The 24,612-nt window shown below is 45.5% G+C and overlaps 1 protein-coding gene across 1 annotated transcript; it reads right to left on the bottom strand.

Annotated features, from left to right (window-relative positions):
- Window positions 1–12,627: 12,627 nt before the first annotated feature.
- On the bottom strand, window positions 12,628–23,689 carry HTR5A (5-hydroxytryptamine receptor 5A). The gene is made up of 2 exons (XM_032644017.1): window positions 22,949–23,689; window positions 12,628–12,960 (listed from the first exon to the last, which is right to left on the bottom strand). The coding sequence occupies exons 1-2, from the start codon at window positions 23,687–23,689 to the stop codon at window positions 12,628–12,630; spliced, it is 1,074 nt and encodes a 357-aa protein (XP_032499908.1).
- Between the last annotated feature and the right edge of the window lie 923 nt (window positions 23,690–24,612).

Here is a 24,612-nt window from a genome sequence, read left to right on the forward strand (position 1 = left end):
TTTGAATTATGGTTTTCTCAGGGTATATGCCCAGTAGTGGGATTGCTGGGTCACATGGTAGTTCTGTTTTTAGTTTTGTAAGGAACATCCATACTGTTTTCCATAGTGATTGTATCAATTTACATTCCCACCAACAGTGCAGGAGGATTCCCTTTTCACCACACCCTCTCCAGCATTTATTGTTTCTAGATTTTTTGATAATGGCCATTCTGAGTGGCGTGAGGGGAAACCCCATTGTAATCTTGATTTGCATTTCTCTAATAATTAGTCATGTTGAGCATCTTTTCATGTGCCTCTTGGTCATCTGTATGTCTTCCTTGGTGAAATGTCTATTTAGGTCTTCCACCGATTTTTTAACTGGCTTGTTTGCTTTTTTGATATTGAGCTCCATGAGCTGTTTGTATATTTTGGAGATTAATCCTTTGTCTGTTGTTTCATTTGCAAATATTTTCTCCCATTCTGAGGGTTGTCCTTTTGTCTTGTTTATGGTTTTCTTTGCTGTGCAAAAGGTTTTAAGTTTAATTAAGTCCCATTTGTTTATTTTTGTTTTTATTTCTGTTACTCTCAGAGGTGGGTCAGAAAAGATCTTGCTGTGGTTCATGTCAAAAGGTGTTTTTCCTTTGTTTTCCTTTAAGAGTTTTATAGTGTCTGGTCTTACATTTAGGTCTTTAATCCATTTAGAGTTTTTTTGTGTGTGTGTGTGTATGGTGTTAGGTAGTGTTCTAATTTCGTTCTTTTACATGTAGCTGTCCAGTTTTCCCAGCACCACTTACTGAAGAGGCTGTCTTTTCTCCTTTGTATGTTCCTGCCTCCTTTGTCGTAAATTAGGTGCCCATATGTATGTGGGTTTATCTCTGGGCATTCTATCCTATACCATTGGTCTATATTTCTGTTTTTGTGCCAGTACCATACTGTCTGGATTACTGTAGCTTTGTGGTATAGTTTGAAGTCAGGGACCCTGATTCCTCCAAATCCATTTTTCTTTCTCAAGATTGCTTTGGCTGATCAGGGTCTTTTGTGTTTTCATACGAATTTTAAATTTTTTAATTCTAATTCTGTGAAGAATGCCATTGGTAGTTTGATAGGGATTGCAATGAGTCTGTAGATTGCTTTGGGTAGTATAGTCATTTTCACAATATTGATTCTTCCAGTCAAAGAACGTGGAATATCTCTCCATCTGTTTATGTCATCTTTGATTTCTTTCATCAGTGTTTTGTAGTTTTCTGAGTACAAGTCTTTCACCTCCTTAAGCAGGTTTATTCCTAGATATTTATTCTTTTTGTTGCAATGGTAAATGGGAGTGTTTCCTTAATTTCTCTTTCTGATTTTTCGTTGTTGGTGTATAGGAATGCCAGAGATTTCTGTGCATTAATTTTGTATCCTGCAACTTTACCAAATTCATTGATTAGTTCTAGTAGTTTTCTGGCGGCATCTTTAGGATTTTCTGTGTATAGTATCATGTCATTGGCAAATAGTGACAATGTTACTTCTTCTTTTCCAATTTGTATTCCTTGTATTTCCCTTTCTTCTCTGATTGTGGTGGCTAGGACTTCCAAAACTATGTTGAATAAGAGTGGAGAGAGTGGACAATCTTGTCTTGTTCCTGATCTTAGAGGAAATGCTTTCAGTTTTTCACCATTGAGTATGATGCTTGTTGTGCGTTTGTCATATATGGCCTTGATTATGTTGAGGTAGGTTCCCTCTGTGCCCATTTTCCTGGAGAGTTTTTATCATAAATGGGTGTTGAATTTTGTCAAAAGCTTTCTCTGCATCTATTGAGATGATCATATGGTTTTTGTTCCTTAATTTGTTAATGTGGTTTGTCACACTGATTGATTTCCGTATGTTGAAGAATCCTTGCATCCCTGGGATAAATCCCACTTGATCATGGTGTATGATCCTTTTAATGTTCTGTTGGATTCTGTTTGCTAGTATTTTGTTGAGGATTTTTGCATCTATATTGATCAGTGATATTGGTCTATAATTTTCTTTCTTTGTGATATCTTTTTCTGGTTTTGGTGTCAGGGTGATGGTGGCTTCGTAGAATGAATTTGGGAGTGTTTCTCCCTCTGCAATTTGTGGAAGAGTTTGAGAAGGATCGATGTTAGCTCTTCTCTAAGTGTTTGACAGAATTCGCCTGTGAAGCCATCTCATCCTGGACTTGTTTGTTGGAAGATTTTAAATTATGGTTTCAATTTCATTGCTTGTGATAGGTCTGTTTATATTTTCTAATTCTTCCTGGTTCAGTCTTGGAAAATTGTACCTTTCCAAGACTTTGTCCATTTCTTCGTGGTTGTTCATTTTATTGGCATATAGTTGTTAGTAATAGTCTCTTATAATCCTTTGTATTTCTGCAGTGTCAGCTGTGATTTCTCCTTTTTCATTTCTAATTTTATTGATTTGTGTCCTCTCACTTTTTTTCTTGATGAATCTGCTGAGGGTTTATCAATTTTGTTTATCTTCTCAAAGAGCCAGCTTTTAGTTTTATTGATCTTTGCTATTTTTTTCTTCATTTCTATTTCATTTATTTCTGCTCTGATTTTTATGATTTCTTTCCTTCTACTGACTTTGGGTTTTCTTTGTTCTTCTTTCTCTAGTTATTTTAAGTATAGGGTTAGATTGTTTATTTGAGATTTTCTTGTTTCTTGAGGTGAGATTGAATTTCCTCTTAGAACTGCTTTTGCTGCGTCCCATATGTTTTGGGTGTTTTCACCATGGTGAAAACATGGTGTTTTCATTGTCATTTGTTTCTATGTATTTTTAAAATTTCTTCTTTGATTTCTTCAGTGATCTCTTGGTTATTTAGTAGCGCTGTGTTTAGCCTCCATGTATTTGTGTTTTTTACAGTTTTTTTCCTGTAATTGATTTCCAGTCTCAAGCGTTGTGGTCAGAAAAAATGCTTGATATGATTTCAATTTTCTTAAATTTTCCGAGGCTTGATTTGTGACCCAAGATGTGGTCTATCCTGGAGAATGTTTGGTGTGCACTTGAGAAGAAAGTGTATTCTGCCACTTTTGGGTGGAATGTTGTATAATTATCAATTAAATCTATCTGGTCTATTGTGGCATTTAAAGGTTGTGTTTCCTTATTTATTTTCTGTTTGGATGATCTGTCCATTGGTGTAAGTGGGGTGTTAAAGTCCCCTACTCTTATTGTGTTACTGTCGATTTCCCCTTTCGTGGTTGTTAGCATTTGCCTTATGTATTGAGGTGCTTGTATGTTGGGTACATAAACATTTATAATTGTTATATCTTCTGCTTGGATTGATCCCTTGATCATTATGTAGTGTCTTCCTTATCTCTTGTAACAGTCTTTATTTTAAAGTCTATTTTGTCTGATACGAGTATTGCTACTCCAGCTTTCTTTTGATTTCCATTTGTATGGAATATCTTTCTCCATCCCCTCACTTTCAGTCTGTATGTGTCCCTAGGTCTGAAGTGGGTCTCTTGTAGACAGCATATATATGGCTCTTGTTTTTGTATCCGTTCAGCCAGTCTGTGTCTTTTGGTTGGGGCATTTAATCCATTTACATTCAAGGTTATTATCAACATGTATGTTCCTATTGCCATTTTATTAATTGTTTGGGGTTTGTTTTTGTGGGTCTTTTTTTTCTCTAGTGTTTCCTGCCTAGAGAAGTTCCTTTAACATTTGTTGTAAAGCTGGTTTGGTGGTGTTGAATTCTCTTAGCTTTTGCTTGTGTGAAAAGTTTTTGACTTCTGCATCGAATCTGAATGGGGTCCTTGCTGGGTAGAGTAATCTTAATTGTAGGTTTTTCTCTTTTATCACTTTAAATATATCCTGCCACTCCTTTCTGGCCTGAAGCGTTTCCACTGAAAAAATCAGCTGATAACCTTATGGGGATTCCTTTGTAAGTTATTTTTTGTTTTTACCTTGCTGATATTAATATTTTTTTGTTGAATTTAATTTTTGTTAGTTTGATTAGTATGTGTCTTGGTGTGTTTTTCCTAGGGTTTATCCTGCATGGGACTCTCTGTGCTTCCTGGACTTGGGTGACTATTTCCTTTCCCATGTTAGGGAAGTTTTCAACTATAATCTCTTCAAATATTTTCTCAGACCCTTTCTTTTTCTCTTCTTCTTCTGGGACCCCTATAATTCCAATGTTGGTGTGTTTAGTGTTGTCCCAGAGGTCTCTGAGACTGTCCTCAGTTCTTTTCAGTCTTTTTTCTTTATTCTGCTCCTCGGCAGTTATTTCCACCATCTTGTCTTCCAGCTCACTTATTCATTCTTCTGCCTTAGTTATTCTGTTATTGATTCCTTCTAGATAGTTTTCATTTCCGTTATTGTGGTGTTCATCTCTGTTTGTGTGTTCTTTAGTTCTTCTAGATCTTTGTTAAACATCTCTTGTATTTTCTCAATACATGGCTCCATTCTATTTCTGAGATTCTGGATCATCTTTACTAGCATTACTCTGAATTCTTTTTCAGGTAGATTGCCTTTTTCCTCTTCATTTATTTGGTCTTGTAGGTTTTTACCTTGCTCCTTCATCTGTGGCATATTTTTTTGCCATCTCATTTTTTTTTTCATGAGTGGGATTGTGTCCTGGTCTTACTGGATGTTTGGCGCTGAGATGAGGAACTCCGTGTGACCTCACTCCGATGAATATTCCCTGGGGTCTGAGGTCCTCTGTTAGTCCAGTGGTTCAGACTCGGAGCTCCCACCACAGGAGCTTTGGCCCAACCCCCGGCTCGTGAACCAAGTTCCCCCAAGCCACGCAGGGTGGCAAAGAAAAAAAAGAGAACGATAACAAAGTAAAAAATAAAATTAGACCAGGAAACTAACAGGTATGTTAGAAAGAATATAAAAATAAAAGTGTAGATGAATCAACATCCACAAGGTACAGTATCACAATAGTAAAAAAGAGGAGGAGAGAAAAGATAAATAAATAAATTAATTAAAAGGGGGGGAAAAGGCCTAAGCAAGGGTGAGGTTTGGGTGGTGGGCGGGGCCTATGCTCAGGACCCACAGGGCTGGAAAAGGCCCTGGGGGCTGGGTGGGGCGGGGCTTAGGCTCAAGGAGCAGAAGGGCCCAGGCGTGCCCCCCACCCCTGGCCTCAGAGTGCGGGGACCTCTCCTGGGAGCCCAGCAGGCTTCCTGGGCCCAAGTGGGCAGGGCAAACGCCCACCGCCCCTCTCCGGTCCTGGAGGGCCCCTCCCGCCTGCCTCTCCTGAACTCCCCGGCCTCAGGGGCGCCAATCCTGTCTGGCCCCCACTTCTCCCCACCCTCAGTTTTCCACGTCCTACCGGTTCACCTTGGGGTTCTTCCTGCCTCCTCGGGCGTCAGAGTCCACCACCAGCGCCGGCAGGCGCCCTAGTTTTGGGGAGACACCAACTCCGCGTCCTCCCACAGCGCCATCTTGACTCCTCCGAGCTTACGGGTTTTATTACAACAGTTACCTTATTGTCTGGTTTTCTTACAAGCTGCCTCAAAATGTTCCAAGGACCAAGGAGGGAAATAATTTTTTTTTTTTTTTTTTTTTTGGCTAACTTCACACTTCAAGTAAAGCACAGAAGCATAGCTAGGATAGGAAGTGGTGAATGAGATGTTCATTATTTTTTAAAGTAGTCAGTCTTCACCAGGGAGAAGTTACTAGTTCAGCCTAGTTCTTCTCTTCCCAAGGTGTTTATATTAGAAACCTACTTTCTTTTGTATCTAGAGAGAGAAAATTCATAATTTTTAGGACGTCATCACCTCAGGAAAGTCTGCATTGGGATTGTGGCCACACGGAGCAGAGAAAAAATACAGTATTCGTGAGGCAGTAACTAAGCCAGCATGCTTTATGGCTTCTTGTTATCCAGTGATGGGAGAGAGGAAAACCGTCTGAGCACAGTGTCTAGTTTCTCCTATCAAGAGTCTTGCAGAGAAGGCATGCACTTGATGGAAGGGTCCTATTGCTAAACCAGTTTGAAAGCCAGTCACTTGAGCTATTGATCTCTGCCTAGAGGAGTCACACCAAAATCATCCCTAAAATGAAAGCCAGCTGCCCTGGGATGGGAGCCCACCTCACCGGGTTATCCTTCCACATCTCGCTCCGCCTGGACTTTAAGACAAAGCTGGGGTTGGGCCCTGTGGGTCAGAGAAGACTTCTCCTTCAGTATATTCTTCACTTCTTGCTCCCTCCAAATCATAGACAGGGTAAAATTGTAGGGAGTCTTCTTTTAAATGGCTTTTCGTTTTCTATGTGTGTAAACAGGTAGAGCTCTGGCTCCCATTCCCAGTCTGAGCCTTTCGGGAAGCTTCTCCCTAAGCATCAAGGTTCCATTTATCTTCTAAAGCCAGACTCCAGATTCTCTTGAATAATCCCCCAAGAGTAAAGTCTCAACATTCCTTGCTTCTCCTCCCCTGATGGAAAACCTGAGGCCCAGCATCCCAGGAGTGGTCCGTGCAGGGTGGCCCTGATCAGTGGGGAGTGTGATTTGCACAGCCACTGGCAAGGTGGCATATTTTGGGGGATGTGGGTATTGCCCACCACCCACAGTTGCTGGGAAATGCTACAGCAGCTTCTCAAAAGGAACTGCCCTGCTGATTTCTAAATAAGTCCAGTCTGGGTTGTCTGTGCCGTAAGCCACACGTTAAGCCCCACATCCTACTGCTTGCTGTGGAACTCGGTGCTGACTGAGGGGTCAGAATGGCCATCAGTAACAGGTGAAAATCCTTATAAGTGCTGTGTGATGGAGCAAGGCCTGCTGGGAGAGGGCCTGTGTAATTCTGGCTTCTACTGCCAATGCAGTGACCTTTCCGTGGGCTTAATCTCGGGGTCAATCCAAGTTTCCTAATGGCCTACCATGAACTTGCGAAGGATTCATGGGAAAGGAAGGTGGCTGCTAAAGGAAAATGAACCTCTTCCAGAATCTGCTGTGAGTCAGGAGCAGGAAAGTGACAGGCAAACATGCTTTTCTTGCTACAAGTAGCAACACTCAAACTCTGACTTAAATATGAAGGGAAATGTATGATCTCTCAACACAAATTTGAGGGGCAGCTGGGCTTCAGGCATGAAAATTACAGTTTCGTTCCTTCCATCTGTGGAGAGAGAATAAATCGGCCCCCTCTTTGTGAAAGGAAAGCCGCTCAGGTTCTTTAGAGTTAATGTTTACTGAGGGCTCGGGTTTGAAGACTAGCTCTGCCTCATTGAGACTTACCCGTTAGTAATCATTACACAAGATTCACAAGGCTCCCCACCTCAGCTGAGGGCACATCATAAAGATGACAGTCTTCTTAAGTCAGTTTAAGCATGCAGGCATTTTTTAATGCAATCCTCATTAAAAATGCCGACAGCATTTTATCCGGAGCCAGACAAGTTGATAGTAAGGTCCAGCTGGAAAACAGTATTTAACAATAATGGGAAAACCGTGACCATGAAAAACAATAAGAACAATACCTTGATACCTACCGGGAACCCTAAGAAACCCTGAAGGCTGTGTGGGCAAAGAGCCTGACACCGGTGCAGCAGGAGAGGAGTGGCCCAGAGGAGGAGAAACTAGCGCCTGGGAAGAGAGAGTGTTAGGCTCCGCGGCTGGAGCCGACGGCTCAGGGCTGCAGGTGTTGAAGCCACTCTGCTGCATGGAGGGCTTCGGCGTGTTCTGCTTCTCGGTTGTGTTGAAACTCACACAGCCTAGGGCCCTCTTCCTGGCTGTTAAACTTTGCAGCCTTGTACGTTCTCTGTAAATCACACGTGTGTTTGCGTGCGTGCGTGCGTACGCGCACACACACACGAGCCATCTTCACACTCACCGTATTTTCAGTGACTTAAGAACCCGTTGACCCACTTCTCTCTCATATACACCTGCTGGCCTTATTTAATACCACAACTTAATGGACGGAAGAGCTGGGCTGTTATTGTGTTCCTCCAGCATGGCTTTGGGCTAACCGACGGCACTTTTCTCCAGCTGCACTTGTGAAACGTCCTGCGCATGGCAGGAGTTATTTCCCTAGGTCCTTGCTTTCTTTGAACTGATCAGAACATTAGATTGGTCCTAAAATACAGAAAGAAATTTCAGCTCATAAGATAAACGGCGCATTGTCAAAAAGATTCTAAAAGACTATATTTAAACTGGTCCTGTCAAAAGGCTGCCTTGAGAAGGGATCGTATTAATTAATGGCGTGGCTTCTTGCTGACCCTAGACCAGCAGGGTGGTTATAAACGTTGTCTGTTTGTCTTACCTGTCCTGCGGCCCGCGTAGTCCAGCCATAGGAATAACTAAATGTCCTGGGGAAAACCCTACCCACCTCGAGGAGCAGGAAAGAGGGGGAAAGCCAAGTGAGAGACGGCCCCTCCTACTCACCTCTGCCCCCTCATGCTGCAGCCCACCTTCTCCAGTCTGGGGCCAGGACCTCCCTCGCATCTTAAGGTGCCTGGTCAAGACAGAGGCACCCTTGGTGGGAGACAGGCAGCCTGCCTGAGGCCAAACAGGAGGCCTTGGTGAGCCAGACCCCCTTCTCCTTCTGCTCACGGTGAAACTCCAACTTGTGGGACTCCGACCTGCCCTCCTTGCAAGTGAGGATACAGCCCCTGCAGGAGTGTGCCCGGGCAGCCTCAGCAAAGCGCCACAGACCTGGCAGTTTAAACAAAAGAGCTTCATTCTCTCGCACTTCTGGAGGCTAGAAGTCAAGGTCAAGGTGTGGGCAGGGCCAGTTCCTCCCGAGGCCTCTCTCGGCACAGGGACTCCGTCCTCCCCGTGTCCTCACAGGGTGTCCCTCTGTGAGTGTCTGTGTCCTGATCTCCTCTTACAAGGACACCAGTCTTACAGGATCAGGGCCCACCCATATGACCTCATTTACCTTAATCACCTCTTTAAAGGCCCATCTCCAAGTACAGTTAGACTCTGAGGAACTGGGTGTTAGCACTTCAACATATGAATTCTGGGGGCACATAACTCAGCCCTGACAACCCCCGAACTCCGTTTCCAGCAGAGCCGACTGGAGAGAAGGTGGAGACGGGAAGATTGAAGTGACCATGTTAGGCCACCACTCTCAAGGCCTCCCGTGGATGTCGGGGACTCGGCACTCTTCACTCCTATAAACAGAAGCATCCAGAATACAGCTAGAGGCAACATCTCTGCCCAGAATACACGCAGGAAGTGTGAGCCGCTCTGCAGCCAAAGGGCATGACAAAACAGTGCTTCCGTGCTGCTGGGACAGACCCTGCACCAGCCAGACACGGGCCACCCGGGACGGACACAGCCCTCGTCAGGGCTGAAGGGCTCCTGAGACCGTGCAGGCCCAGCCTGCGAGCCGCGCATGGCCCTGTCCCCTGTGTCACTCAGAGGCTGGCTGGGACAGAGGGAACTCAATATGAAGAATTGTGCATCAGGTAGCAGAGAGCTGAAGGGGCCAAAGGCTCGTGTCGGTATCACAGAGCCAGCGACTAGGGGATCAGCTCATCCCAGGGCTGTGGGGAAACAGGACAAGCTGAGAGGAGAGCCCAGGCGAGCCACAGCTGAAGCCTGCGAGGAGGGCCGCACGATGGGGGTGCACTGTAGAGAGACCCGTGGAAAAGGGTGCTGCCCCCCCGGAGCTTGGGGGGCTCTGCAGAGCTGGGATTAAGACCTCTGAGGGGAGCTGCGGCTGGCCGGTGCTGGCATCTTCGAGAGAATCCCACGAGGCTAGGAAAAACAGCAGCGTGGAACCCACCGCTGATGGCATCACCCCGTTGCTGCTGGGGTGAAGAAGCGCGCTGTGGCGATGCCGGCAGGGCAAGAAGTCCTCCTTCCCCTCCGGTCTCGCAGCTGCTCTCCGGTCCTCCCCAGGGCAGAGCGTGACGCACAGGGGGGGCTGGTAAAGCAGGAACGTCGTCCGCAGAGTCTGAGCTCCGGCCGCACAGAGCAGAGCTGCTCCTGCCACCAGCAGTGTGTTTGCAGAGTGAACAACAATTTAGAGAAGCTTATTATGAGGCGTCAGGAAGAATCTCCAGCCCATCATCTCATAGAAGATGGGAAGGGCAACACAGCACACTTCGCCGAGAGTCATGTGCTTTAGGCATTTGTGGTACAGAAGTTAACCTCAGGTATCCTTCCGTATCAGCACAAGGGGGCCGGGTCACTTTACTGACGTGATCTACAGAGGCTGAAATAAAGGAGAAGTTCGTCTTAGATACCTGTTTGAGGACTTGCTAGAAATCCGCCCACTTCTCTGAGTACTTCATCCAGTAGAAGTGGTTATGACATCATGGCACAAGGAGTAGGGGCTGAGCTTTTCACGTTACCTACTGTTTGTGATTCACACTGTTTACCTGATAAGACACTAGCAGTCAAAAGTAAGTGAAAATGTTTCACAAATACTGGAATCTCACCCTGGACACCCAAGCTCAGTCACCATTTGCACCTTGTAATATTTCCTACCCAGACATAAAGAACTTTCGGTATTGAAATAGAAGCAAAATAACTCAGTAATTGCCACTTCCTCCTTCTTGTGTTTCTTGCTCTGGGTCGCACATTTGGAGTGTGTTTTATACAATGTATGTTTTAAGTAACACCTGGGAGGTGCTAAATATATATTGAACAGCAATAGTAAAGGGACTTACTCATCTTATGGAAATACTAATAACCTCAGTGGGACATTGAAACTGATATTAATAACATATGTCTCCAACGAAGTGTACAGAATCCTGGAGAAGTCAAGGAGTATTAGAAGCCGCCAGACAATGTGGCATATCCTCCTAAAGCTTCACTTTAGTAAAAAGTTTGAAGGAAATAAAGCTTTTCTTAAAACAGTAAGCGTAGGTCAGACACTGAAATTATAGAGTAAGATGAAAAATTTCATGTGGACTTTCAGATAGAATAGACTTGAAAAAATTTTACCCTTGATTCTGATGTCGTATCTCCAGGTCCTCATGTCTGAGTTTATTCTTCTCTGCTGTGGGGGACTTAATGAAGTTTTGGAAGTGGGGAAGGAAACTTGAATAAGTGAACAGTTTGTATTTTAAAATAATTTGTGGGTTTAGTGCTTCAAGTGATACATACAGAAAGAAGGAAAAATCTAAGGATTTTTCCAAGTAAATTCTTCAAGGAATTGCTCCAATGTGTAGATAAGATATCTGCATTTAGCACTGTCAGTCACTATCGACTTCACAAGTGGCGTAACATTTCCTTATCTGATCACATTCTTTGAATAAAAGCCATCTTTGCAGTAAACGCAAGACTAAACTTCAAAGCAAGACCACAGATGGACATAAATTTCTTATTTTTAATATCTTAATTGATATAGCTCAGTATGTACAAAATAATACATATAATAATATATATGTGTTGTAATAATTCAAAGACTTATAATATGTAATTTTTAAATCCATGCATTCAGAGAATCAGGGACCTAGCAGATCACAAGCAGTTTTATTGCCCATGGTCTTTTTAAAGTTTTGTGTAATGGCTAGGGTTTTGTAAGATCATATAAACACTGCATCTTCATTTAATTGTCTTGCCTCATGGTTATATAAAAGTGTTAATTTGCAGAGGACTGAGGCCACCTTTTCCCATTTTCCTGCTTTCTCATTAGTTACTAGTGTTGGCCTCACAGCAGGTACTTACCTGCCAATGAATAACAGCAGCTATAGCCAATTACTCAGCGATCTCCCCGCAGTGCACGTGTTTGCTGAACATGCCTTCATAGTCCTTGGGTACGAAACTATATTTACGAATTCAACAACTTCGCGACAGTCGTGTTACTCTAATTTCATGATCTGAGGATAAAAGTCTTTGTTCAGCAACATTTGAATAAATTCCACACAAATGGAACCCATAGTAAATAAGCAAGTTTGACAGATTCTGCGGAACTAGTAGATATTTCTGTGTTGTGAACAGTTGCTTTAAAATAGAAGGAGGTATTTGATTTGACTTTTAGTTCCTGTTCCAAGTTGATGGCTTGCATTTTAGAATAAACTCGCCAGTTGGAACATTTGTCTCCTCAGTAGGTTTGGTGTGTGTGTGTGTGTGGTTGCCATAAATAAAACCATAAAGCCGATAAACTCGCCAGTTGGAACATTTGTCTCCTCAGTAGCTTTGGCGTGTGTGTGTGTGTGGTTGCCATAAGTAAAACCATAAAGCCGTATTGCTTGGTCTTGCAGGTGCCGCTGCGTACTTTAGTATGTCTGGAGACAATCCTTTGTGGCCAAATATCGGGACACACACAGTAAGTATTAGGGTATACTTCCTAGGACTGTAGGATGGAATACTCAAAATGGGGGCTCTTCCCGGAAACTTGCAATTATGTTTTCCTGTTCCCCAGATGTCCCCATTGTGACTTCTTATTCATTGTTTCCTGTCTGTTCTCAACCTGCCTATATGGATTTATCTCCTCCCTCTCATCTGCCTGGTTGGACTTCCCTGGGACCAGGACAGTAAGCACGCTGGAGTGGGTTTTGTAAAGAAAGGGCACTTGGTGGGCCAAGTCCGTGGCTGTTTGGTGAGGAGTGAGGAATAGCAGATAAATTGGATAAACGGGGTCCCCAGTACTGCCTGTGGAGACTCGCGTTCCTGCCCGGAGTGCAGAAGTGAGGTGCTCAGCTCCGAGGACCACCCTGGGGAACTTGAAGGCTTGTCTCTTCCAGGTGGTGCCGGGTGAGGATGGGGAAATAGATGGAGCTCGGGGAGACTTCCTGCCTGTGCCAGCCTCACAGTCACTGGTGCCTGGAGAAGAAGTTCTTGAAGGCGCTGTTGTAGTTCTTGTTGAAGGCCGTGTAGATCAGGGGGTTGAAGAAAGAGTTGGAGTAGCCGAGCCACAGGAAGATGCTCTTCCAGGTGGCGGGGATGTCACAGGAGCACAGGGGGCTGATGAGCTCCGTGGTGAAGAAGGGGATCCAGCAGAGCACAAACACCCCAATGAGGATGCCCACCATTAGGGCGGCTCTCTGCTCCTTCTGTTCTCTCCACGTGGCCCCTTCTGTCTGGAAGGTGACAGTGGCGTGGCGGACGGTGAACACCATCTCGGGCTGCCGAGCGGAGGCCTTCACCTGGAAAAGGTAAGCAGAGGCTTCAGGAAGAGCCGCCTCTTCACGCCTGGGCTGAACCCAGACGCGGGTGGGCGTGAGCCCCGCACATCCACTTCAAGAGAACGTCCTCAGTTGTCCGATGCAGGGACCGGGCAGCATGTGGGGACCACCCTCGGCTATGAAAACGTGCTGACAGAGCTGGGTGTTTGCTTACATCTTAGAAATGGAGGGAAAATAGGAACGTCTGCAATAATGCAATGACGATGGAGTCCCTGTTGCCGTCTGTTCAGCAGGGAACAACAGAAGTAAGCAGGTCACGCGGTGTATACAGTTTATGACCACGGAACACGAGTAATCAGGAGCCCGCTAAATCCTTATCAAACCCCGTACACGCAGGACCCAGGATTCCAAAATCTAGAACTTTCTGGGTTTCTGTGAATCCCCTCTAAAAAGTTAGAATTTTCCAGAACTTTTCTTCTGGTATAAGGTTCCTACTGCTGTGCTTCCAGAACATATTCTACTGTTTGGGACAGTTCACTCACCAGGATGTTTATCTCCCTGTTTATTCTGTGTTCCGCCCCTTCCCCCGACTTTTATGGAAAACAGAGGCTCTAAAGTCTGAGTCCCTCCACGTAGGTTCCCTCAAGTCCTCTGGAAGGCAGGTTCCCACTGAACTACATTCTCCAGCTTCACACCCCTTCTCTAAGGGGGTGGAATTCCTGGGAAAGGAAGCTCTTTCCTCCATTCCAGCCCTATTTTTTAGATCTTTGGGGAACTGGAATAAGGGGTGTCTGAATGATGAGGCCCCCTAAATATAAGGAAATTGCAGTGGGCTGATTTGCTAAGTGAGCAAATTAGTTGCTCCAGTCACAATGTGGGACAGTTTCTGGGTCGATCAGTCATTCACTAGTGGTGAGACTACCCTGACATTAAATCCTCTTCTTCCCAACTCCAGCCTTCTGTGACCCCCGTACGCTTGAAAAGGAGAATTACCCAGCTCGCGCCCCAGCAGCTTCCCTATCGTATAGAATAACTGAGCTGAAAATAGGAACACTGTAGTTAAGGGAATGTTGGCTCATGTATGAATTATTAAATTCATGTGATAGCCTTCCTGTCATCTGTTTGAAAAACAGTGAAACCCCAAGCATTATACAATTAAACAGAAGATCGTGAATATTGAAACAAATAGTTCCTTTTTCTGCAACCCTTAAAAGCACATATGAAATAAGAAGTGAAAATTTCTCTCTCCCAGTCTCACCCCTGGATGGAACCATAGTTACCTTTCTTATTTATTAGTGTATATCTGGGAATGCATTTCAGGGAGTTAATTTATAGAAATGCAAACACAGTTTTAGTTTCATTTTTCAGCATAAAGAAAATAGGGAAAACTACCAATTTCCTTAATAAAGCTCAATCCCAAAATGGCATCAAGGCAGCCATTTCCCAAAGATGGCAGTGGAAGAATAATTCTGGTCCTGACTCTTAAATCCCTAAGAAATTCTCCTTCCTTTCAGACCTTTTCGCTGTTAAGGCTGGCCACTCAGGGACGTGACGCCATTGTGCCCACCCATTAATTCTCTATAGCACACCTGGTGTAAAAGCGGAACATTTAAACCAGACTCAAAGGCCCTGGGGTAACAGTAGAAATAAATACAGCAACACATAACTAGATATTCTGGCTTTTGAGCTATGACACACTCTAGGGAATCTCTCCACCCCTCCCATCCCCGCTCCCTGTCTGCCTTCCCTGTGGTCAGTGCCTTTTCAGGTTGACTCCAGAAGCCCATGCTTAGTCCTTTAGATACTCAAATTCCAGTTGCAAGACACAATGAGCCCCATGATTGGACTACCAGTGTATGACCAGTCTTCTGTGAAGGGTGAGATACACCCCCAGTGCTACATGTTCTATTGGTAGGAGTTTGCTCTTGCATAATGGAAAAAGCTGCAAGGTTTCCATTCTGAGGAGCCGTCTTCTCTCCTAATGATTGACACTGAGAATGTCTGCCTCTTTTGAGACTCTGCTGGTACCTTCAGACACAGTCCTGACCCGTATCCAGAGGGGCTGCCGTATCAGAATGTAGCACAGTACCTCATCATTCGTCCGAGAGACACAGGATCACAGGGTTGTTTGTTTTCCAGGTGTAGCGTAGGATATGAATATTTCTATAGCCCAAGTATTATAAGACAGTTTTATGGAAACCCATCACTTCAAATCTTGGTCCTCATGAGGGAATGTTAGGTGCCGTTAAGTGTGGGCCCGCTTGTGTGGGTATTTGGCAGCTGTGCTATGAAATCCTGGATTCTTCCAGTATAATGTACCCGGATTCTTATGAGCTGTTCCCAAACATAGCATGCATTCATTGTATCTACAAGAATTTTCCACTGTGTGGTAGTTCTAATGTTGCATAAGTGTACTCTTAAAGACTTCCCAGTTACTTTATTCCTAAGCTTGTCTTCAGGATGATTTCTCTCTGCCAGTAGGACCCACAGGCATTCTATCCACCGTCCTTTTCGCTGAGTTCTTAGCACGACACTTTGGGAGCACGTTCGCGGGGCCCCTTTCCAGCAAAGAATCTAAATTCATTTTTAACAGTCCTTTTAATGTTCCATGGGGTCTTCTCCCACTTCTTAGAATTCTGTTTTGAATTCCAATTAAACTTTTTTCCCTAAATACATTGTTTTTATGGTTTGCTTTGAGTAAGGAATTTTCATAGGTTAGAGAACTCCATGTTTCTCAGAAAAGCACACTCTCTATGACCTTGGTGAGAAATGTTGAGCATTTTATGGGTCCCTCTCTTGTGTGTGTGGCATTCAGTACCAGCTCACTCGGTGAGAGTGTCATTGGTCTGAAGTGGCTCTTCCGGGACAGCAGAGGCTCAGCCGCGGGGAGGGGCTTTGCTGTTGGGGAGTTTCAGGCTCCCGATGCTGGCAGGTGGTTGATTTGGTTGCTCACCCTATGGCTCTCTGACTTACAGACTCCTTAGCTCTTTGCTCATCAACGATTGCAATAAGGCACTTAATCAAGTCTGGAGAATAGACTCTATTGATTACTCTGTCAATTACTCATCATGGTCGTTAGTAGATTCACAGAAAGAGAGGTAATGGAGCAAAAAAAGGTGAACATTCAAGCCAAATTGCACCTTTCCCATCTATCTTTGAAGTGCTATATCATTTAAAGCACAAACCTCACAATTTAAGATTCACATGAAAAAATTTTCTAAGTGAACACTTAGCCTCACATCTCCAAATAAGCGAATTTTGGGGGGAACATGTACCTATGAGTTAGACTTCTCATTCTTCCAAAATGGTTATGTGTTAAATAACTATTTACTGGTTAATCATAAATCTAGCACGTTCTTTTATTTCCTCAAACTATTCTGCTTCACCTCCCTGTTAATATCGCAGATAATCAATAGATTATCATCAGTAGTGGGTATTGAAATTAAGGGGTGAAGACTCTTACCTTGGAAGTGTGGCTTCAGGTGATTTGCAGGTGAGATCAGGTCACTGTCACGATGTAAGATGTACTGATGAGTCAGGATGTTCAAGCTAGAGATGATCTCACCCATTTAAGGAGGGCTCTGCGAGGGGCAGAATAAGAACGTCCCCACAAACTTAGCAGAAGACCGACTATTCTGTAGCTGTGGCAACAAAGAGCCTTGCTACTTGTTTAAACTCCTTCAGTGGATCAAGGACAATGCAGCTCCGTGAATATACACCTGCAAACCAACCAGTCAGTGTCAGCCCTCACTTCTGAACGTCAGCCAGTTAGGGCAGGGCTCACCCCAATAAGTGCACCTCTGAGCTGCAGTCAACCAACAGCAGTCTCACGCAGTAACCCCACTCTGGGGGTGTCAGCTCCCTGCTCCCCTGCATGTCCTCCAGTCCCTGAACTCAACGCTGTCCCCAGTCCCCATAGATGATGGGCATTCTGCTCTGTCAGACGGCACCTGACAAGTGTAGCTTTCTCTTGCTATATAGTAAGGAGTATTTTTACTTCAGATACTGTGTGGTGGTTGTATCATCCTTGGACATTCTAGAGAGTCCACCGAGATCGTTTTGTGGATCCTCCCCAGGATCCTCGGGCTGCAGGTGCATTCACTGTACCCCCGACTCCAGTTGCCTTTGGATCTGCAGATGGGCATCATCCTCAGTGAGCTGAGTTCCAGCCAGCTCCACCAGGCTCTTCTCACTCCGTGTGTTTTGTTATACAAGGATTGTAACCAAGTGTCTTCGAATAAGATCATTCAGCTTAGGTCTTTGTATCGAGTCACTAGACCTGTGTTTGAGAGGTGCACCATTTGGTAATTGACTTACATTTTTGTGTAAGGCTATTAGATCTCTTGTCTTGGAGGTATACCATTTAGTGAAAATTGTTATGACATAACCTACTTACTATACTGTTGTTTTCTTTGTTTTTGCTGTTGTTTGTCTAAATATGCAAAACCTTGTTTTCATAGGTTTGTTTGTTTTTTGTGCTGGAATACCTTTTTTTTTTTCTGTTGAATATAAAAAGGATTGTTCTGTAAGGCATTGGCTTGATAAGCTCTAATCCATTCCAAGGCAGATCTGAAGGCTAATGATTTGGGCACTGTTAGACTTTTGACCAATTTGTGAAAAAGCAATTGATCAAACTTTGCTTTGGGTTCTTCACAAAACTTAAGTGAGGGCACTTGCTATCTTGTCAATTTATGAAAAAAAATGTCACCTTGTCTAGTTGGTATTCCAGCTCATTGGATTGGTGGTCATATGGCCCCCTCTTGGCCTGTGGTCAAGGATTTGAGACACCATTCACAAGCACAAACTGTTGGCCAACTGTAGTGGCCATTTTCTTGTGTGTCATCGTTTGTCTAAGTCAAAGTCGCAAACTTCTCCTTTGTGAACTTATATTTCCTATTTTAAATTGCACTATAATGCTAATTCTTGCATTTCTCTTGATAAATATGAAAGAAAACTTTTTTACTTAATGAGGAATTTCTGAAAGTCAAAATCAATAAATTAACATATTTAAGATCAACTCTAGAAAAATTAGAAGACAAACACTAAACAGTTGAGAGTCAGCTTCTTTAGTTCTGCTAAGACCTTAAAACAAAATTCTAACTCTAAGTTAGTCTCAAAGATTTTGTAACTTTCCAAAACCTCCCCACCTTGCACATCTACATCTCCCATATTTCTACTCAGCTTTACCTGACCTCCTAAATGAACTATCCTTTCTTCAGGGATTTTCTCAGGAAAAACAAAATCACATTGTAAAATTGCCAGACAAGAAGTCAAATCTATAGAATTTCAGTTAAAACCTTGGTCTAGAGCTAAGATATAGGCTATAATTAAGAATTTTTCTAAACTTCAGGGAGAAGGGCAAAAAATTGCTGTAGAATTTAGACTTCCTCTCCCGTTGCGGAGCACAGGCTCCGGACGCTCAGGCTCAGCGGCCACGGCCCACGGGCCCAGCCGCTCCGCGGCGTGTGGGATCTTCCCGGACCAGGGCACGAACCCGCGTCCCCTGCATTGGCAGGTGGACTCTCAACCACTGCGCCACCAGGGAAGCCCGAATTTAGACTTTTTTTAAAGAGTATTGAACAAAATTCTTATTGTCCTGGACTACAGATCAGCAGCAACTAGTTAATTAAAATCTCCCTCAGATGAGGAAACGTATTTAAAACTAGAAGGATAGAAAAGAGAAGAGCTATATAACCCAGCTGTGGAAATTTAAAATATAAAATACATAAGGCAATTTCAGAAGGCTTTTTTTAAGAGAAGATTAAATTAGGATTCAAAATTATAAACTAAGTATAGAAAATAGACTTCAGAAAACTTTCAAGCAGTATTCTGATGTAAACCCAACATCTGAAGTATAATCTTGTCCTGTCTTTCTATAAATGGGCTCAAACCTGAAGTAGGGAATTTAATAAGAAAAAATAAATTTAAATGTGAAATTGCCAATTTAGAAAATATCCAATATGGGGCTAGACATTTCCATATATCCTTAGAAAGTAAATAATACAAGATATGGCTCTCTAGATAAAACATTCAAAAGCACCTCTGTTTTCAAAGATTTGGGAGCCTAGACAAGAACACCTGTAAATACTGTCAGCAGAAGAATCCTTGAAAGAATCAATGTCCCCTATTGGCTAAAAATCAAAATGACAACTATCTAAAATCTGTCCAGTGAAGTCACTCCAAGGAAGATATTATCACCCAACAACTTCCTGTCCTTCTAAACTTCTAAGGGGAATTGCCTATAATTACAGATGTACAACAGTACGGCTTTCTTGTTTATATGGGTGTCACCATAACTACCATTGTCCCCACAATTATAAAACAATAGATCCTTCAGCCTAAAATTTTAAAGTCATCTGAAAAGGAAACATGCAAATCAACTTGTAATAAGTTTTAAAAAATTGAAAACAATGATTGGTTGTACAGATGCTGAAATAAGACCATGAGAGACAAATTTATGGTGTGGCTATTTAAAGGGCTTAAGGGAAAGTAAACCTTAGTTAATACGAAAATTCAAGCAATGAAAATCTTTAACAATCCTGTGTGCCAACTTGTAACTGATATTTCAGGATCATTATCAGAATACTTTAGTTTCTGTAACACAACTGCAAACTTAATAAGTAGAACCCGCTTCCAGATAAAATGTACTGCTGTCCTTACACGTTATGAGATTATAGCTGGTCTGTACATGAAAATGTGTACACTGTATATAATTCAAGACATTACTGAAGAAATAGCAATGATCCTGGAGTCCTTATGGACAAAAGACACCACAGACAGAAAGATTAATTAGACCAGAATGCATGAGAGTCCAGATTGATTCTTCCTAGGTTATCATGAATGTGCCTTTTTGTACCAATGTGAAAATGCTGGACCGTACTCCAGGTGGATTAATTCAACCACATGACACCTGTCTAAGAACTATTGCCTACTGAAGCCCACCCCTTAGTTCAGTAATTAAGGCTTTGACTCCTTGCCTCAGAGAAATTACAGGCATCAATTAAACTAGTGTCAGCACATCTTCAGAACTTATATTAAGCCTTTGAATCTTATGTTACCACATGTAGTAAATCCCCATTGCTAACTGAAACCAGCCAACATTTTTCTACTGATTGGTTCACTGTGATTCAGTATCTGTTGTCCAGAGCTTTAAAAGACTTCTGCACAGCGCTGTTCTGACAGACAGATATGCTGATTGCTGTGGGGTCTGAACATCAGGTCTCCACAGATGAAACTTCATCTTCAAGAAGCAACAACAGTGGTGGCGATTTGGACCGTCCTTGATGGTCTCTCTTGAAGCTTTGGCTGAATGAGGACCCAGATCAGGGGGATGAAAACTAAACTTAGGGCGAGTCTGCGTGTTCTGCAGCCTGGGTCCAGTCTTGAACGTACTCTGTCGGTCAAGGGCAGTTCCTCTCAGGGGACTTGGTCTTGCAAGCCGTGCCAGTCCCTCACTTCTGAAATTCAGGCATCCACGGACGGCCTCACTCCAATAAACTCCCACTGGAGTAACGCCCAGCAAACAAAGCTGCTCATACACAGGATGGCAACCCACTCAGACCTCGAAAGTGCCCCAGTCCCTTACACTAGCAAGGCATAACTCCAGCTCTGTCTTCACGTCAGCTCTTTAGTAGTGGTTTCATCAGACTTTGTCAAGGGTGCAAGGCCTGCCTTTCTTGTGTTTCCTGTTTTCATCTTGGTATCTGACAAGGGTTAGGCTTTCAGTATGTATTTGAATAAAACTCTGAAGATACAGAACAGGGAAGAAGTGTTGTGTTTCCCTAGGTAACATAGCTAGTTGGTGGTAAAACTGTATTTAGAAACGTTGGCACCTGCTACCACCGAGAAGTCAGGAAGCCTGGTTTTTAATTAACCCTTCACAGTAACATGAGGACAGAGGCAGTGCCGCATTTTGTGCAGAGCCCTGGATCACTTAGAGGCTGTGCAAAGCCAAGGGACCCATTTTGTGCAGAGCCCTGGATCACTTAGAGGCTGTGCAAAGCCAAGGGACCCATTTTTTGCAGAGCCCTGGATCACTTAGAGGCTGTGCAAAGCCAAGGGACCCATTTTGTGCAGAGCCCTGGATCACTTAGAGGCTGTGCAAAGCCAAGGGACCCATTTTTGAAAGTTATCCCGCAGAGAAGGAACATGAAACAATGCCTTGCTTCTGCTCTCTCCAAAGCTGAGCAGTGAAAACCCCTCTTCCTTCCACACTAAGCCCTCTGAGACAGAAGTATAATTGCTTTTCCCTTCTAAAGCTGTTTGCTATTAATTATAAATTGTGTTTACCTGGATAAGCGCCCTGGCAGGAGAGGATCTGTGTAAGGAGGGCCTTGGTGGGCAGCCAGCCTCCTGTTCCTGACCTGGAATCGGGGTGGATGCACACACACGGGCACTCCAGGCAGTTTGGCGGCACTCTTACCCATCAGCACTCCGTGTCCAGTTTAGAAATCTAACAGGTCAGGGTTTCCCAAATTTGGCACTATTAACATTTTGGTCTGAATAGTTCTTTGTTGTTCAGGGTGTCCTGTGTGTTGTACCACGTTTAGCAGCATCCCTGCTCTCTACACGCTAGATGCCGTTAGTTCCCTGTCCCCAAGTCTTGGTAATCAAAAACATCTCCAGACATTCCAGATGTTCCCTGGGGTAGGGGAGGGTAATTTGGGTGAGACTTTTGTTCTAGATAAAAGGGCAGGTGCCCTCTGACCCCTTTTTCCTTCTTGCTTCTAGAATGATGCCCTCCCCTTTCTCCCATACCTACACCTCTGGTTCCTCTAAGCTTGACTGACTGGTCATACTTGGAATTAGCTACTGACTCGAAAAATACAATCGTATTGCAATGTTCACAATGCATGTCTCTCTCACTAGACCAGACTCTTCATAGGCAAAGATGATGTCTTTATCACTCCTCGACCCCTTGCAGCAAGCCTGTAGTATGTGCTCAGTGTGCTTAATTGAATTTCCTTGTTGTCCCAGAACCAGTAACAGAAATGGGTGCCGCGTCGTGTTCTGATCTAACGTAAATGTGTGAAGCAGGTCCAAGGGATCACCCTTGGCAATGAGTGCGGTAGGGGGTGGGCAGCCTGCACAGCCGGTGGATTCATGTGAACTCTTATGGTCCCTGAATCTTGAATCGTAGGGTCAGATTACCAAGAGTGAACAAAAAGCAGGAAAGCGTGGATGGAGAGAAGATGAGAAAAGAGCCCTCACGGGTGCTGTAGCAGTTGCCGTACCTTAAATGCCACTTGTAAAGAGCTGGGGAAGTGTCTGCCTTAGCGTTTTAACTTCCTCCTGCAGCTTTACTCATGTCCCGGGAGGCAAGCAAGTGGTCCTCAGCTGCACGGACAGTCTGATCAGGGGTGGGGACAGGCCCAGAAAGCAGCACCACAGGCAGTGGGTGCATATAACAAGGGCAGAGGCTCTGAGACAGGTGTAAACAGTATCTTTAACCTTGCATGAGGACAGGAGGATGCTGGGCACGACAGTAACCCAGGAGATACCACACTTCGCAAAATTAATTGGCAAAGAGAAAATAGACTGGGTTGAAACACTAACCTGCTTTGCCTGATGTATGGCAGTCTTCCTGCCAAGCCAGGTGACCGTCCCTCCCTTCCCACCTCCTCAAACATCCCCCACTGTAAATGCAGGAAGCTGCACTTTTCTCTAGTGCAGCCCCAGAAACCAACGTCCTCAGGCGTTCTAAAGGATGTTATAGATCCATAGAATTTTCAAGCCTAGTGGGACCCTGTAGAATTACGTAGTCCAGATCCCTCGTTTTATATATAGGGAAAGAACCCATGAGAGATGACCTGCTCTGTGAATCTGAGCACGTCAGAGCAGAGTCTGTGATGCTTTCTTTCTCTCTCCCAGTCTACCTCCTTCCCTTCCCCTCCAGCCCCCGCCAAAATACTAAGAAGTCCCACTTTCTACGGATGTGTGGGGAGATGTGCTGGGGATGAGGCCTGTGCAAATGCAAGCAAAGTTTTTTAAGGATCACGTTAACACCCACCTCCACAGCTTCGGAAACGGGGGAGACGCTGTTGGCCTTCCGGGGGCCCACGCGGAACTTGGCCGCCTTGTAGATCTTCCAGTATACGAAGAGCACCACGCAGAGCGGCAGGTAGAAGGCGCCCACGGTGGAGAACACGGTGTAGGAGGGCTCGCGGCTCACCTGGCACTCCTCGCTGCCCTCAGAGTAGGTCTCCCCCCAGCCGAAGAGCAGCGGGGCCAGGGAGATGACTGCGGAGAGCGCCCAGGTGAGCGTGATCATTACGTTGGAGCTGCGCTTGCGGGCACGGAGCGTGTATTCCAGGTGACGGGTGATGGACCAGTAGCGGTCCAGCGCGATGGCCGTCACATTCCAGATGCTGGCCGTGCAGCAGAGCACGTCGCATGCGATCCAAAGCTGGCACAGCCGCCGGCCCAGCGGCCAGCGGCGCCCGGACAGCTCGTGCACCAGGCTCAACGGCATGACCAGAGCAGCCACCAGCACGTCCGAGATGGCCATGGATGCCACCAGGTTGTGCGGAACGCGGTGGAACGTGCGCACGCGGAGAATGGTCGCCAGCACCAGCAGGTTCCAGGCGAGCGTCGCGGCCACCAGGAGGCCCAGCAGGGTGAGGCCGAGCACGCCGAAGACGGAGACCAGGGGCAGACTGGCGCGCGGGTCTTCGGCGTCGAAGCTGCGGTTGGTCTCCAGAGGGGCGGGGGTGGGGAGGATAAAGTAGGTGAGGTTCGGCGGCAGATCCATGTCTGGGCCAGGAGACGGGCTCGCCGGTGTGCGGAGGAGGGGTGGTGACCACTGTGTCGGAAGCCACTGCGGATGTTTGTCACCTCTGGCCAGTGGCAGGGTTTCTGGAGAGTGTCTGTGGAGTTTGCCCCGACCCCCCGCCAGCGAGCCTCCGTGGGAGACGGTGTGTCGGAGAGGAGAGGAGGGCGCTGGGCTGCGAGCCGCGGCGGGTCTGAATCCCTCAGGCGCTGGGAGAGCAGAGGCGAGGGGCTGTGTCTCGCAGCCGGGGCCCGTCTAAGCTGTCACATGACCAGGGCTCTTCGCCTCGGCGGAGACAGCAGTCTGGTCGCCCAGAGTCCGGCATCTCCCAAGTGGAGGAGGAGCTGGGCGCCCCCGGAGCGTGGGGCTGGTGCGTCAGAGCGGCAGTTCTCGCCGCGCGGCCTCCCTTCCCGCCCCTCTCGCCCGCGGCGGCAGCGGGCTGCAACCTCAGCTCCGTGCTGGGGAAGCCAAGCAGGGACCTGCTTTCTAGGTCCTGCCTTCTGCTGTTCGCCCGCCCCTTCCCCGCCCCGTCTGGGGCTGCGGCTCCGGCTCCGGAGAGCGAATGCTGGCGCGCCCACCCAGACCTCTCTTACCGAGCTGGGGATCCAGCCTACGTAAGGCATCAGCTGATAAGGCTGCCTCGCGCCCGGGGTTCGCGGCGCCAGCGCTGGCGCTGTCCCCGGTGCTGTCCCCGCCCCAGCGCGCTAGGCTTGGTGCTGTCCATGGTGCTGTCGCTTCTCCCCGAAATGAGTTCCCCCGGTGGAACAAGTTTACCAAAGAACTTTCCTTGAAACGTTCCTCTAGCCACCGCCTACCCACGTCCTTCTAGGGGCGGTCTGGATACCTTGAGCGGGTTCTTAGCTTTCCACAGGTCTTAACCTTTGCTACGTGTGTTCCCAGTTAAG

The sequence above is a fragment of the Phocoena sinus genome, chromosome 9 (assembly GCF_008692025.1).
Source record: "Phocoena sinus isolate mPhoSin1 chromosome 9, mPhoSin1.pri, whole genome shotgun sequence".
Lineage (NCBI taxonomy): Eukaryota > Metazoa > Chordata > Mammalia > Artiodactyla > Phocoenidae > Phocoena > Phocoena sinus.

Excerpts from the sequence above, each read along its gene's own strand:
- HTR5A (XM_032644017.1), bottom strand. The coding sequence starts at position 23,689 with ATGGATCTGCCGCCGAACCTCACCTACTTTATCCTCCCCACCCCCGCC. Across the intron at positions 12,961-22,948 it reads CCGTTTCCGAAGCTGTGGAG|GTGAAGGCCTCCGCTCGGCA; the intron begins GTGGGTGTTAAC and ends TACCTTTTCCAG.